The sequence below is a fragment of the Mytilus trossulus genome, chromosome 7, assembly GCF_036588685.1.
Source record: "Mytilus trossulus isolate FHL-02 chromosome 7, PNRI_Mtr1.1.1.hap1, whole genome shotgun sequence".
In the NCBI taxonomy this organism is placed as follows: Eukaryota; Metazoa; Mollusca; class Bivalvia; order Mytilida; family Mytilidae; genus Mytilus; species Mytilus trossulus.
The window spans coordinates 63,749,142-63,763,976 of record NC_086379.1 but is presented as its reverse complement, the minus strand read 5'-3'; the positions used below and the strand labels follow the sequence as shown (position 1 = coordinate 63,763,976).

Sequence of the window (14,835 nt, the reverse complement as noted above, 5' to 3'; positions counted from 1 at the left end):
TGTTTAGACGAGTTGTATATATATATAACAAGTCTAAAAGAATACAACATCACCAAAAAACACAATAAAACGAACAATATGTTTGATATTTCGGATAACAGATATCCTTCTTCGGTAATTGTACGATGACAAATGAATCATGTCAATTCAAATTAAGACTCTATCAAAATCTTGATTTATATAGTTTAAGCGAATGCTTGAACAATTTTAAAATTTCCAAACACACTGCAAAGACTACAAAAATATGCCAAAAATAAAAAAAGTTATTTACGATGTGAACTGGCACAACTCTAAATTCCCAAAATAGCATGAATGTCGGTTGTTGTTGAAACCATGATAGTAATATATTTCAAATAGTTCTTTTAAAAATATATACAACATTCAGAAAAATGTAACTTTTATATCTTACAAATTGAGCTAATACACATGCATCCATACTACTACAAGTCAAGAGATGTTCTTGGCGGATTCTCATTTTTTATTTCTAATTTGGGTTTGTCACGGTATAAAGTACACGGGTGTCATTCGGTTTATCAAGAGAAATGATCGTGAAAGAATATCTAACGGCGGTCAAGTATTGAGAGACGATCGTGAAAGTTCTTGTAACGGATCGTGAAAAACATTTAATCGAGAAGACATATGAAAAGTCAGTAAATATTCTAATTTAATTAATTACACAGACACTTTTACGACAAAATAAAACTGTCTGTCAAAATGGTTCAATATTATGATCAGTATGTCAGAATATCCAATCTCAAAAGTATATAGTTATAACAAAACGACAAAAGGCAGATTGCTTCTCGACATTTCAATGACACTAGAACACACCCGCGAAATCGCGGGCATTCAGAGCGTAGTGTAAAGTATGTAAAGTGTTGTTGGAAGAATTTTGTAAAATATTAAAGAACTGGAAAAAAGTCATAGGTTATTGGTGGGGGATAGGAGGTGTCATGATCCCGAAATCCCGGGCCTAAAAACATGCAATCCCGAAATCCCGGGCTTAAAAAAACGAAATTCCGGGGTCCCGAAATTCAAAAAAGGAATTCCCGGATCCCGAAATGGTAAATCCTGAAATCCCGAGTTTAAAAACACCCGATCCCGGAGTTCCGATAAAGGTCATATCCCTCCTCTTATTTGGGACAGGAAAATGCTTTTTTTTTTTTATCCCTCTTCCTTTATTTCCAATATTCCCATTTTTTTGGTTTTCTAACAATTTCAATATGAACATACATTTAATATGTTATGAAAATTCAAGTAAGTAGCCTATAATTCAGTGTTTGTTGTTTGTTTATGTGTTACATATTTGTTTTTTGTTCATGTTTTTGTACATAAATAAGGCCGCTAGTTTTCTGGTTTGAATTGTTTTACATTGTCAGTTCGGGGCCTTTTAAAGCTGAGTATGTGGTATGGGCTTATCTCGTTGTTGAAGGTCGTACGGTAACCTATAGTTGTTAATATCTGTGTTATATTGGTCTCTTGTGGAGAGTTGTCTCAACATTGCAATCATACCAGATCTTCTTTTTTTTGTAATCAATGAATTTTGTAAAAGATTTAATGACTGGAGAATTTCAGAAAAGGTATCAAAAGTTCACATGAATATTTTTAGCGCTTATCTGCATATTATGAACATTCATTATTACTTTCAATTCTAAGTTTACTAATCGATCCATAGTGGTCATTGATATAGTATGCAGACCCTCTCTATTTAATAAACTCTGTTACTGCCGTGGATAGTAAACTTGAAAATGATAGCAGATAGAATTCTGAAAATACACTTTATTCTTTGTATATGTATGTTCAAAGTATACAGAAAAACGCAGACCGGAAGTCTAATCTGACTTAAAATTTCGTCCAATGACGGGACAATATCCGGATGCCTTTTTTCTTGTTTTTCCCCAAAAATAACTCAATCTGACTAATCATATGAATGGATGAGAAATTGCAATATGCTCTGTACATATAGGACACAGAACCGTGTTGATTAATTTATTGTGGAAAGAAGAGAAGCGACACCCAAAATGAGGTCTTCTCGTTTAATAGTACTAGAACACACCCGTGATATCGCGGGTCCGTGACTAAATTAAGGTATATAACTATGCGCAAGCCTGATTTTAGTATTAGTATTGTCATCTGATAAAGTCATGCCGATTATAAGATACACAGTTTTTTTCTGCTTTCAAATCTTTCTGTTTGAACCCGTCGAACTGGAACTTATCAATTATTGGTAATATTAATTATTTGGAAAACATAGTCCTGGAAATTCCGAATGGAGTATTTTTTAATCAACAACATTGTCCTATATTAGTTATAAATAAAGATGAATTCTTTGATTCGCTGTTTTACGTCATGTATACCCACTAACAAATTGAAAACTGTTCCTCATTTTTAGTCTTGTCATCTTAGAAAGTCTTACTGATTAAAATACTACAATAGCTATTTGACAATTCAGTAGTGTCAACTCTGTGCTTATGATCCGTGTATATAGCATATTAACCCTGAATACACCGTTTGGTGGTGCGCCTGTCAGATGCAGAACATACAGATGAGGTAATAGGTAACAGGTGAATATACTATTGGTATCGGTATCGGACTCGACCCGGAACTTCTTAATTATTGGCAATATTAATTACGTGGAAAACAAAAGGGCCTGGAGTGGTGTAATTTTCAATCTACACCTTTGTACTATATTAGTGATATATAAAGTTGAATTCTTTGATTCGTCGTTTTTACGTGATGACGGCTGAAAAATATGACTTCGTAATTTTAGTATTATAGATGGATAAAAAATGTGAACAAACACGATTTTTTCACAAATTCGACTAGATATAAACTACGTTTATCAGAATAAGGGCATTGTATTTGAATTATTTAAACGGTTTTCACAGTTATTTTGTTTCAATATAATCTGAAACTTGGTAAATAAAGAACTGTTTACACAAAATTGTTTTTTTGGATCGTGAAAGATCACGTACCGTGAAAAGGATCGTGAAAGATCTGATGCTACGACGACGTTCAAATTATTCTTCCATCATATGATAATTGATATTTGTTATTGGTATTGAGGAAGACTAGATAGGTCAACATCCTCAATAGGTTTAAGCATTTTAAAGTATTAATATTTTCAGAAAATGAAAAGAAATAACAACTACGGCAATAAGAAAAGACAATGGGTGACAAAACGCCGAAAATACATTAAAAATTATTATTTAGGCATTTGTGAATATGTTATTTGTAAAATAGTTGGATGATTGTAGGATGAAGTTTTTTTTATTGTCATGCGAAGTACTCACTTATCATGAGTTATAGGATACCCATATTTTGTATATTGGATCCTATAAACTAAATGTCCGTCAGACAGGATTTACCTCATTTCATGGATTCATTTTAGTGGTCAAGTCCGTATCGAGGATTCGTTAAGCTTTAGGAAAACTGTCTGTTGTTATGATTGTAAGGTGTATATTTTCGACTTGTGCAAGGTTTCAACTACCATTGAACTCATTATCATGCATTCGGCAATGTTTGTTTTATGTTGTTTGGCCTTTAAATATATACCTGTATGCTATAGCGACAAGGTGTTTCGTGTATGGTGTACATGTCTGTCTGCATGTTTCTTTTATGACCATGATGACAATTGTGTTTGATTTATTAAATGATAGTAAGATGTCTATATCTGGCTGTCGGTCAGGGTTCATATACTTTTTCCGATTTAATTGGCCAAGCATAACTTTTACATTTGTCAGTTTCTATAATAAGGCACTGTAAGGATCGGAACACATTTATTTGGTGTACGGGATATTTGTAGAGATCTGTATGGCATGGTTAATCTGACCTTGACCTTTTTTATGAAACATTGACAATCTTAAGCGCATTTGACACTTCTAATGAAACCCTTGATATTATAGACGTTCAACAAATATACTATCATAAGTAAATCAAACAAGAGATTACAGCAGTCGCGCTTTGGTATTCTATAGTATGTACTATATAGTTAAATCAATCTTTATCTGCGTTCTTTATAAAGAACTTTAAAAGTTCTGTTGCACAAATGTTGGTTATCGTTCAATCCCAAATTACACATGAAATGTGCTGTTTTTGCTATGATTTTTTGTTTGATGGATAACATTTTGGTTTAAACGTTGCATATCTATATTATTGGCTAACTAGAGTCGGTCTGCCTGAAGTGCACTAGACCGATTCACAGAGCTGAATATTTCTTTAGACACGTTATTAGTTTGGTTTTTTTTTAACTTTCGAGGTAAAGTGTTGAATAGAAAAAAAGATAATAGCTTTAATGTTCATCCTTATCAAAATAGTTACAGGCTTCAACCACTTGCAGATTTATCACATGGTGAAAGAAATACTAATCTCTGATTACTAGTATTAAGTCTGGTCACGCATTTTCTTTCACGATCGAAATAATACGTTGCCTGATCTTTCACGACCAAGTTTGATGGAAATTCAACAAATTCAAGGTTTTCATAAACAAATAAACGCTTTTAATGGAAGAACATATTTTGATTTTATTGTACTATCAGATACACCAAAGATTAAATTTCAAATATATCATGATATTCTGAAATATGACCATTATAGGTACAAAAAGCGTGCTATTTGTAATTAATTTCATAGACACGCATTGCGCCTTTTGTGTTTTTTTCAAAAAGTACTTCATATTTTCTTTATCTCCTTTCACAGTTATGTTGAGAAAGTTAAACCATTTTGACAGACATATTTGTTTGTTCGAATTTGTTCCGCGTTTTGAAAATAAAGCGATTTTTTCAAAGATTCTGAACAAGAATGTAAATTAAAATTACCAGAACTTTCACGATCGTCTCTCAATACTTGACCTCCGTTAGATATTCTTTCACGATCATTTCTCTCGATAAACCGAATGACACCCGTGAATAGACCTAATTGAATCTGTAAATAGTAATTTTCTATCAAACTGTTATCTGAATACAAAGTTAATAGTTCGGAAAACAAAAACAGGAAAATACAGAAAACAGATTATTGAAAATCAAAATATGGAACAAGAAGTAGTTACAATAAAAGGAGCAGTCAAAAAAGTATGCCAGTACCAAAATACTATTCTCTTGATTTCTATCATATTGTGTTCATAATCAGGTTCAGAATACTTTTTATATACTTAAATATAAGATTTTTTCCATTTGTTTGATGAGTTTGGGCTTTTGATTTTACCGTATGATAAAGGAACTTTCCTACTTGAATATTTCTTTGAAATCATTTCTTCGTTATTTTGATTTTTAATGTTCTATTTTTTAAGTGTAAACAGTGTATTACTTATTATCTCTTACCCCTTTCCACTTTTCTTTATTCATGTTTTATTTATTAATCATTACGTGACCGAGAGGTGTATTACACAATAAAATATGTTTGCAGCATATTTTTTTAAAGGTTAAGTAATTATGTAAGATTTGGTCCAGAACTTACGGATAAAAAAGTCTGAAAATATACCACACGACCACCTGGGATTCACAATAACAATGCTTTTGGTGGCCGTGTGTTACCTTTCGTCTTCAGTTTTAATCTAGCGTCGTACTAAAGTACATGATATATAAGGCATGGAGATGTTATTGTTACAGATCAGCTCAATTATCTATAGTAGAGGATCCTACAAATTAATACAAGATACAGTCACAGAAAAGAATTTTATTTTTAAGTACGTCTGAGTCAGTGACAACTCTACAACAGATTTATCCATCGGATCACCAGCAGTGATGGTGATATATATATATATATATACGTGTATTCTGAAGATTTGTTCCTTTGGTGACGCTTTTAAACATACAATATTTTTGTATTTTATTTTATTTTTTTACAAATTAAATAGTTGTATTGGTCATAATGCATGTTACGGCAGGGGATTAATGAATATGTCCGCTGTAATCTTTACAGATTCCAAAATTTGTAAATCATCTATTATCATATAAATATAACACATGTTGATCAAATTGGTGAAAAATATTTTGGAAAATTAATAGCTGATAAGTTTGTCAAACTGCCATAGTACTTACAGGAATTGGGATTAGACATTACATACTTACATGACTTAATGAACTGCATCGTGAGCAGCAATCATCAAACAAGAAAATCAAGATATAAAATATAAACCCTAGTCTAAGAATATGGTATCAACTTGGAAATGTATCTATACTGTATACATTCGCTGCTAGAAGGCTGCTACATATAATTGGAAAATTCACAATTAAAAAGCTTGTGTCTTTGAGTTGCTCTTTCATTACGATTACTAGAATTTCGTACAACAGAGTAGGTAACCTGTCAAACAAAGATACACTTCGGACACATGATTCGTTTCAATGTAAATATTCTAATCAGAAATGCTTGAATCCGTTTTAATGTATAAGGCATTATATCTTATCTTTAAAAGTGAACATAAGAGGGATTGTGACTTCATAACAGTGTCACAGTAATATTATATCGTCCGTTTTAACGCTTGGCAAATCACGATGTTGAAGGAAATATGTGTATTCTTAGTGGTTTCTATTTCAATCGTTTCTTCAGTAAAGGTAAAGATATTTTACCTTAGAAAAATTAAAGTCCTCTTAAAAACAAAATTTACAAGAAATGTATTTTTCGATGATTCCAATGAAAGTCGTTTTAGAAATATTTTCCCAAAAATACAAGTATAAACGGAAATTCATTGTATTATATATACACTCTTCGGCAATTCTATATTTAACTAGGGTTGACAATTGCACTCATTATTTAACATTTCTTTTACAGCAAATTAAGAGAAAATTAAAATATCTTTGATAATTTAAGGTAACACATAATTGCTGAATATTAAGGTGGTGTTAACCTCGGTTACAATATCCATCCAGTCGGAAACCCTGTTGAAATAGAACTAAACAATCGAAGCTCTTTGTTAGAGAAGGCGATAAATGCTTACTGTAATGTTTACCATAGGGACAAAAGTTAATAGAAACACAAAAAAAAATCTTCTCAATTACGAAGCGTTTTATCTTAAAAACACCATTTGCATTAGTTTTCAATTAATCTAGTTCATAGTTAAGCAGAACAATTAGATATAAGGTCGACGACATGGGTATCTTTTAAGTTGGATGTAGAAAATGCATAACCTCCGATTTTTTTTTTAATTTACCACGGACGGAAAATATATCAATCTATTAGTTCAGTAATTTTCGTGTCTGCCCTTCCATTATGTGACTCAAAAAAAAATCCAAAAAGATGGGTAACAATTGTATCGAAAAAAGAAAATCGAGAGCACCTTTTAATGTTAGGGCGTGTTTGAGTTGAATATTTTGTCTTGATATCGTACAAAGCAAGAGTATTTCATACATCTTCTCGCTTCAGATTCTATCTTTTTTATATATCAAAGCTACAGGTTGACTTTATAACATAAAATACCACAGTACTAAAAGATGAAATATCTGGGTCAAGTGAAATACCTATCTAATGAATCACAAAAACAGAGAAGGTGTGTTCGAATAGCTATTTCTTTACTGAAAGTACTTTTACATATTGTTTTAATACATAAGACTGATTCGTGGCTCGCGAATTAGGATTGATTGAAGTTCAAATTAAATACAAGATTATATAATCAAAATATGAAAAATGTATATAAATTGCTGTTTTTAAAGGTAACAAAATATGATCTGATATAGGAAAAAAAGACCAAATTATTCAATATTTCAGGTTCAATGTAGACATGACACAGAATGTGGTTCAGACGAGTGCTGCTATTATCATGAAGGTTCAATTGTTGTGAGCAAGAAAAGAGAGTCCATTTTACCATTCTCTAGTATGATTCAAGGTCATTACGCATTTATTATAAAATAACGATTTAAAAAACACACTGGCAATATTTTATATCAAGTGCTTTATCATCCATTTTACAGTGTATGTACAAAAAACAGAGTTAGTCCATCTTCGGCCCTTTTTTTGTGATTTATGAAGAATCATTTGATTGTTACAATTTAATGAAATGAAAATAGAAAACAAATCACATGTATATTTTTATATATTTCGGAGCAGATATAATACGTTGTTCTTGGTAGATTTAATTTCTACAACTTGGTTGCTTAATAACAGATTCAATTGTACTAATATATACCGGTGTATGTTGATTGTGCTTAAAAACCCATAATAATTGATTCAAGTTTTATTTATTATAAGCAAAAAGTAAAACACATGAACACAAGAACAAACTGTAAAAAACTGAAAACAGATGTTAGAAATAGTTTGACTCTTAAGAGATAACCCGATCGTGCTAGGGCTGTATAGCCAGTCAATGTCGTTTAAAACTTCCATCGTCATCATCATAAGAAAAATTGTCGACGATAAAGTCACCAAACAAAAGAGTTTTTAATCTTTATTTTACTTGTTTTGTTTATAGGCGGGTGGTGTGAAAAGTACAAAACTGAAGGTCAGTCGTGCAGCTACATTGCTAAGATGAATGGTCATTGTGAGTGTGGACCTGGCCTGACGTGTACTGCTGTCAGCACACATACAAAATTTCAAAAACGAATGGAATGGCCAGCTACATGCTTGCGAAGCCAAACATAAGATCCATTACAGTATATTCGTCCTATACATGAAAACAAAATAAATAAATTATGCCTTGTTTAGAGTTAAAAATTATTTTCTGGTTAATCTATCATAAGTACAAGAAAGTCACCAAGACTTCCATAAGTACATGACTTCTAATGGCATGATTCCCTGCAAATGATATTTTATACTTTGATTTTAGAAAAATTCAAAGATGCCCGCAAAATCGTAAATATATATATATATAGTCAAATGCGTTTTGTTTAAATATACCTTTTCACATTTTTGGTCTTTTGGAAAATGTTGTTTGTGCTGTTTTTAGACCCTTCTACAACGAAATTTGTTTGACATGCACACGTATAAAAATTGCGGTTTTTATCCAACGCAATCATAGGTTTGAACGTAGTTTTCAATTTAGACTCGTTTATATTTTTTGTTTGGGCATGTATCATATTTTCCCTCCGGTCTATATGATCCGTTCATCCTATATTGTCTCTTAAAATTCAAGAGTCAATCTTAAATTGAGAGTAAATTATATGGCCTTCCAAATACCGTTTCGATCCCTAACATCACTGAAGAGACATATATTGTCGAAATCTAGATCTGGTGTACTAAAGAAATATTGACACCGAATGTTTGTGGCACAACATCGTAGCCACAAGTTAACAAAAAAATTTCTGTGACGTATTAAATTTATATTCAGATCCATTTTGTTACATTTTGTGATCAATCTTATTTGGCAATCGTCAATGGCAGTCAGCAGGGTTTAAGAACATCAGTTGTTCGACCTGTTAGTCAAATGCGTTTTGTTTAAATATACCTTTTCACATTTTTGGTCTTTTGGAAAATGTTGTTTGTGCTGTTTTTAGACCCTTCTACAACGAAATTTGTTTGACATGCACACGTATAAAAATTGCGGTTTTTATCCAACGCAATCATAGGTTTGAACGTAGTTTTCAATTTAGACTTGTAGACTTGTGTATATATATATATATATAAACGACTGAATAATAGTCAACGATTTTTCCCACGAGGGCGCTGTATATATATATATATACAACTCGTCTAAACATCAACCCAACAATGTTAGATCTGTAAATTTGCGTTACCTTTCCACGTCAGTTTTAATCTAGCTGCGTACTACAGTACATGATATATTAGGCATGAAGATGTTATTGTTACAAATCAGCTAAATTATCTATAGTAAATATACACAAGTCTAAATTGAAAACTACGTTCAAACCTATGATTGCGTTGGATAAAAACCGCAATTTTTATGCACACGTATAAAAATTGCGGTTTTTATCCAACGCAATCATAGGTTTGAACGTAGTTTTCAATTTAGACTTGTGTATATATATATGTCTAAATTGAAAACTACGTTCAAACCTATGATTGCGTTGGATAAAAACCGCAATTTTTATACGTGTGCATGTAAAACAAATTTCCTTGTAGAAGGGTCTAAATACTGCACAAACAACATTTTCCAACAGACCAAAACAGTGAAAAAGTATATTTAAACAAAACGCATTTGACTAACAGGTCGAACAACTGATGTTCTTTAACCCTGCTGACTGCCATTGGCGATTGCCAAATAAAATTGATCACGAGATGTTACAAAAATGGATCTTAATATAAATTTAATACTAAACAGAAAACAATGAACTTGTGAACAAGATGTTATGCCACAAACACAAGGCGTCAATATTTTTTTGTACACCAGGTCTAGATTTCGACAATAAATGTCTCTTCAGTGATGTTAGGGATCGAAACGGTATTTGGAAGGCCATATAATTTACCCTCAATTTAAGATTGACTCTTGAATTTTAAGAGTCAATATAGGATGAACGGATCATATAAACTGGACGGAAAATATGATACAAGCCCAAACGATAAAATATAAACAAGTCTAAATTGAAAATTACGTTCAAACCTATGATTGCGTTGGATAAAAACCGCAATTTTTATACGTGTGCATGTAAAACAAATTTCGTTGTAGAAGGGTCTAAATACTGCACAAACAACATTTTCCAAAAGACCAAAACAGTGAAAAAGTATATTTAAACAAAACGCATTTGACTAACAGGTCGAACAACTGATGTTCTTTAACCCTGCTGACTGCCATTGGCGATTGCCAAATAAAATTGATCACGAGATGTTACAAAATGGATCTTAATATATATATATATATAACTTAAAACAATTGACTGATAAAAAAGCCCTTGTTAAATTCGATGCAAGTTATGAATAATCAAGCCCATTCTCTAACGAATGAGTGTATAGTACTGATATGACCAACGACCTGCAGGCAATCAGAATTTGCATCGACTTAAGCAAGAAAGGCGTAACGTGACAAATTAAACATCATCAACCAACGTAACTGGTAAAAAACAACTGTTATATTCCTGACTTGATACATACATGTCTGAAGGAAGCTATTGATTCCAAGTGGTAAAATTGGGGTCTTCCCTTAAGAAAAATGTCCGGACGTTGATTTACTGGATTTGTTATAACATGAAAAACACGACGGATGTCATTTGTGGAGCAGGATCTGCTTACCCTTCCGGAGTACCTAAGATCAACCACAGTTGTTGGTGTGGTCATGTTGGTTATTCTTAAGTTTTCTATGTTGTGTCATGTGTACTATTGTTTGTCTGCTTGTATTTTTCATTTTTAGCCATGGCGTGTCATTTTTTTCGATTTATGAGTTTGATTGTTCCTCAAGTATATTTCGTCCCTCTTTTGCAAGTTGTATAATATCTGTCGTAATGTCAATCTTCTTGTTTTATGGACATAACGATATATTTTTTTTATTATCAAAGCAGCATTACAGTAAAAAAAAACCTAACATATTTTTTCAGATAATAAGATTCCATGTATATATGTTACAGTAAATAGGTGAAATTAGGAATTACATGTAAATACTAAAATTTAGGAATTACATGTAATCCCCGATGTACTTATTAAAAACAAGTAATTCCTGAAACGGCTCAGTTATTACCAGTAATTACTAATTCTAAAATGAATTTTTACACCTATGTACTAACTGTTTAAACAATGTTGTAATATTGTAAGTTGTTCAAAAGTTATGGTAATTCTACCTATAGAAGATCAATGAGTACTCTCAAAAAGTGATAAGCCTAAAATGTACCTCTTTTTGTTAAAAGAGCATTTAAGATTAGTCTTAGAGGCATATTTTTTTTATTAGTTGTTAGTGGCTTTGAACTAGCTGTCAGATAACTGCGAGTACTCTCAGATCTGTTCATTGGGTCTTTTTGTGTCGGGATGTATAAGTACCCGACCACGTCTACTTGTATTTTTTGTCTATCTGATGAGTTAAGCCTTTTCCAACTGAATTATTTATGTATGTGCCTGTCCCAAGTCAGGAGCCTGTAATTCAGTGGTTGTCGTTTGTTTATGTGTTACATATTTGTTTTTCGTTCATTTTTTTTACATAGATAAGGCCGTTAGTTTTCTCGTTTTAATTGTTTTACATTGTCTGTTATGTCAGGTGGGGGAAAACCAAAGTCCATTTATAATAAATATACGAAAAGGGATTTTTTTTTACAAACTTTACTTCTGGATATTATTTTATGATCATAAACAAGCTTCTGTCCAAGTTTGGTAGAAAGTTAAGATATTCTGAGAAAGCTATCAAAATTTTAAAAACTTTAACCACAATGTGAATGTTATGTTAATTGGCATATAAGTCCATCTATAAGTAAAAACGGAAAAACTTGATTTCATTTTCACAAAATTTACTTCTTGAAAATTATCTCATAATTATAGTCAAGCTTCTGTTCATGTTTGGTAGAAATCCAGGATAAGGTTTATGTACCCTTCTGAAGCCATTTTTGTACGAACTGTTCAAACTTCAATTGTATCAAAACTACAGATATAATGAATAATAGAAATAGGCCATTTTGTACATATTCAAAGGGGAAACATGATGCACAGCATTATTTTTTACTGTTCCATTGCATTTAATAGAAAAAGGGGACTTTGTGGCAAATAAATCAAGATTTTTATAGAAAATTCACAGCCTTTATCCCTGTACTCTCATATTTGGCAATTTGATGACTGATAGATATAGGATTATTGCATGCAGTGTTGCATTGATTTCCTTAAAACAAGTTTATAAATGTAGTTATTAGTTAAAACAAATATGGGCAAAATCAAGTACACCTTTTAGGGTGCGCTCGACTTTAGTGACTCAGCACGAGGTGTTTTGAAATTTACAGGTTGCTTAGAACTTTTTGTAAAAAATAAACACTAGCACATCATAGAAAATCAAGTGAGTACCTTATGTTTCAAATTTTATAACAAAAATCTCTGTGTTAAAGGATGTGGATTTTCTATAAAAATCTTGATTTATTTGCCACAAAGTCCTCTTTTTCTATCAAATGCAATGAAACAGTAAAAAATAATGTTATGCATCAAGTTTCCCCTTATAATATGTACTAAATGGCATATCTCTATTATTAGCTCACCTTTCCTAAAAGGAAATGTGAGCTTTTCTCATCACTTGGCGTCCGTCGTCGTCGTCGTCTGTCGTCGTTAACAATTTTTCAAACATCTTCTCCTCTGAAACTATTGAATGGATTTGGATGAAACTTAGCATGATTGTTCCTTAGATTATCCTGCACAAAGTGTGTGCTTCGACTTTTGATCCGTCAAAAAACATGGCCGCCATGGCTAAAAATAGAAAAAGGGGGTAAAATGCAGTTTTTGGCTTATATCTCAAAAACGAAAGCATTTGGAGCAAATCTGTCATGTGGTAAAAATGTTCATTAGGTCAAGATCTATCAGCCCTGAAATTTTCAGATGAATCAAACAACCCATTGTTGGGTTGTTGCCACGTAATTGGTAATTTTAAGGAAATTTTGCAGTATTTGGTCATTATCTTGAATATTATTATAGATAAAGATAAACTGTAAACAGCAAAAATGATCAGCAAAGTAGGATCTACAAATAAGTTAATATGATCAAAATTTTCAATTGGCCCTTTAAGGGGTTATTGTCCTTTAATGACATTTTTTCAAAATTTGTTCATCATATTTGCTAACTTTAAAAAATCTTCTCCTCTAAAACTACTCAACCAAATTCAACCAAACTTCAACTGAATGATCAGTAGGGTGTATAAAATAAATTTTGTGTTTTATATTCTATTTCGTCAAAAAACATGGCCGTCATTGCTAAAAATAGAACACAGGGTAAAATGCAGTTTTTGGCTTATATCTCAATAACTCCAGCATTTAGAGCAAATAAGACAAGAAGTTAAAGTATTTATTAGGTCAAGGTCTACCTGTCCTGAAATTTTCAGCCAAATTGGTTAACTGGTTTTTCAGGTATAATGCCCCTGAATTGATGATTTTATAGAAATTTTGCAGTTTTAGGTTATCTTGAATATTATTATAGATACAGGTAAACTGTTAATAGCAAAAATGTTAAGCAAAGTAAGATCGACAAATAAGAACAAGAGATTAAACAGAAACAGAAAATACCGATGTTGATTTTTTAAAAATAAACTGGGAGTTTTTTTGTTTTTTTTATTATCCTTTTTCCGTGATAGCTTCGATGGAATGAGTTTTGATATACTCCTATCAACCCATTGTTTAATGCGTCCTTGTAAGCAATGAACAAAGCCCACATCGTATAATCAGCTATAAAAGGCCTGGATGGCAAAAACAATTCAAACGAGAAAACTAACGGCCATATGTTTGTACAAAATAATGAACGAAAGACAATTACATTTGTATCTTATACAGAAACTAACGACAACTATTGAACTATACGCTCGAGACTTTGGATAATCTCTCGAATATCATATTAAGTGAGTAAACGTCGACCAATAACAATATACAGTAAAACATGAAAAGATTTACAGTGACTGGACTGTTAGTATTGCTATCCAACAATTGCAACTCATTCAAAATAAATATAAAACGGATTTAACTTGTGGCGATATGTTACTGCATGTTCTGATTTATACTGTGAATTAACAATCGAGATGTATTTTACCAGGTTTAATCAACAATTTTCTGCATTAGAAAATGCCTTTACCAAATCATGAAATTCAATATGACAGGTGTTATCCGTTCATTTTATGTGTTTCAGCTTTTTATTTTGTCATTTGATTTGGGACTTTCCGTTTTGAATTTTCCTCGGAGCTCAGAATTTTGTGATTTTACTCAAAAAAACTTATCAATCAAGTATATGGAGAAGAACTGTGTACATAATATCAGCTTTATATTGTCAAAATATCCCACATGAAAATGTTATGTT

The 14,835-nt window shown here is 31.8% G+C and overlaps 1 protein-coding gene across 1 annotated transcript; it reads left to right on the top strand.

Moving 5' to 3' along the window:
• The first annotated feature begins 6,418 nt into the window (after nt 1-6,418).
• LOC134727207 (uncharacterized) lies at nt 6,419-8,582 on the top strand. Its single transcript, XM_063591587.1, has 3 exons — nt 6,419-6,548; nt 7,699-7,816; nt 8,399-8,582. The coding sequence occupies exons 1-3, from the start codon at nt 6,489-6,491 to the stop codon at nt 8,566-8,568; spliced, it is 348 nt and encodes a 115-aa protein (XP_063447657.1). The 5' UTR covers nt 6,419-6,488; the 3' UTR covers nt 8,569-8,582.
• Nucleotides 8,583-14,835: the final 6,253 nt, after the last annotated feature.

Coding starts and splice junctions, on each gene's coding strand:
- LOC134727207 (XM_063591587.1), top strand. CDS start 6,489: ATGTTGAAGGAAATATGTGTATTCTTAGTGGTTTCTATTTCAATCGTT. Junction 6,549..7,698: donor CAATCGTTTCTTCAGTAAAG/GTAAAGATATTT, acceptor TCAATATTTCAG/GTTCAATGTAGACATGACAC. Junction 7,817..8,398: donor ATTCTCTAGTATGATTCAAG/GTCATTACGCAT, acceptor TTTTGTTTATAG/GCGGGTGGTGTGAAAAGTAC.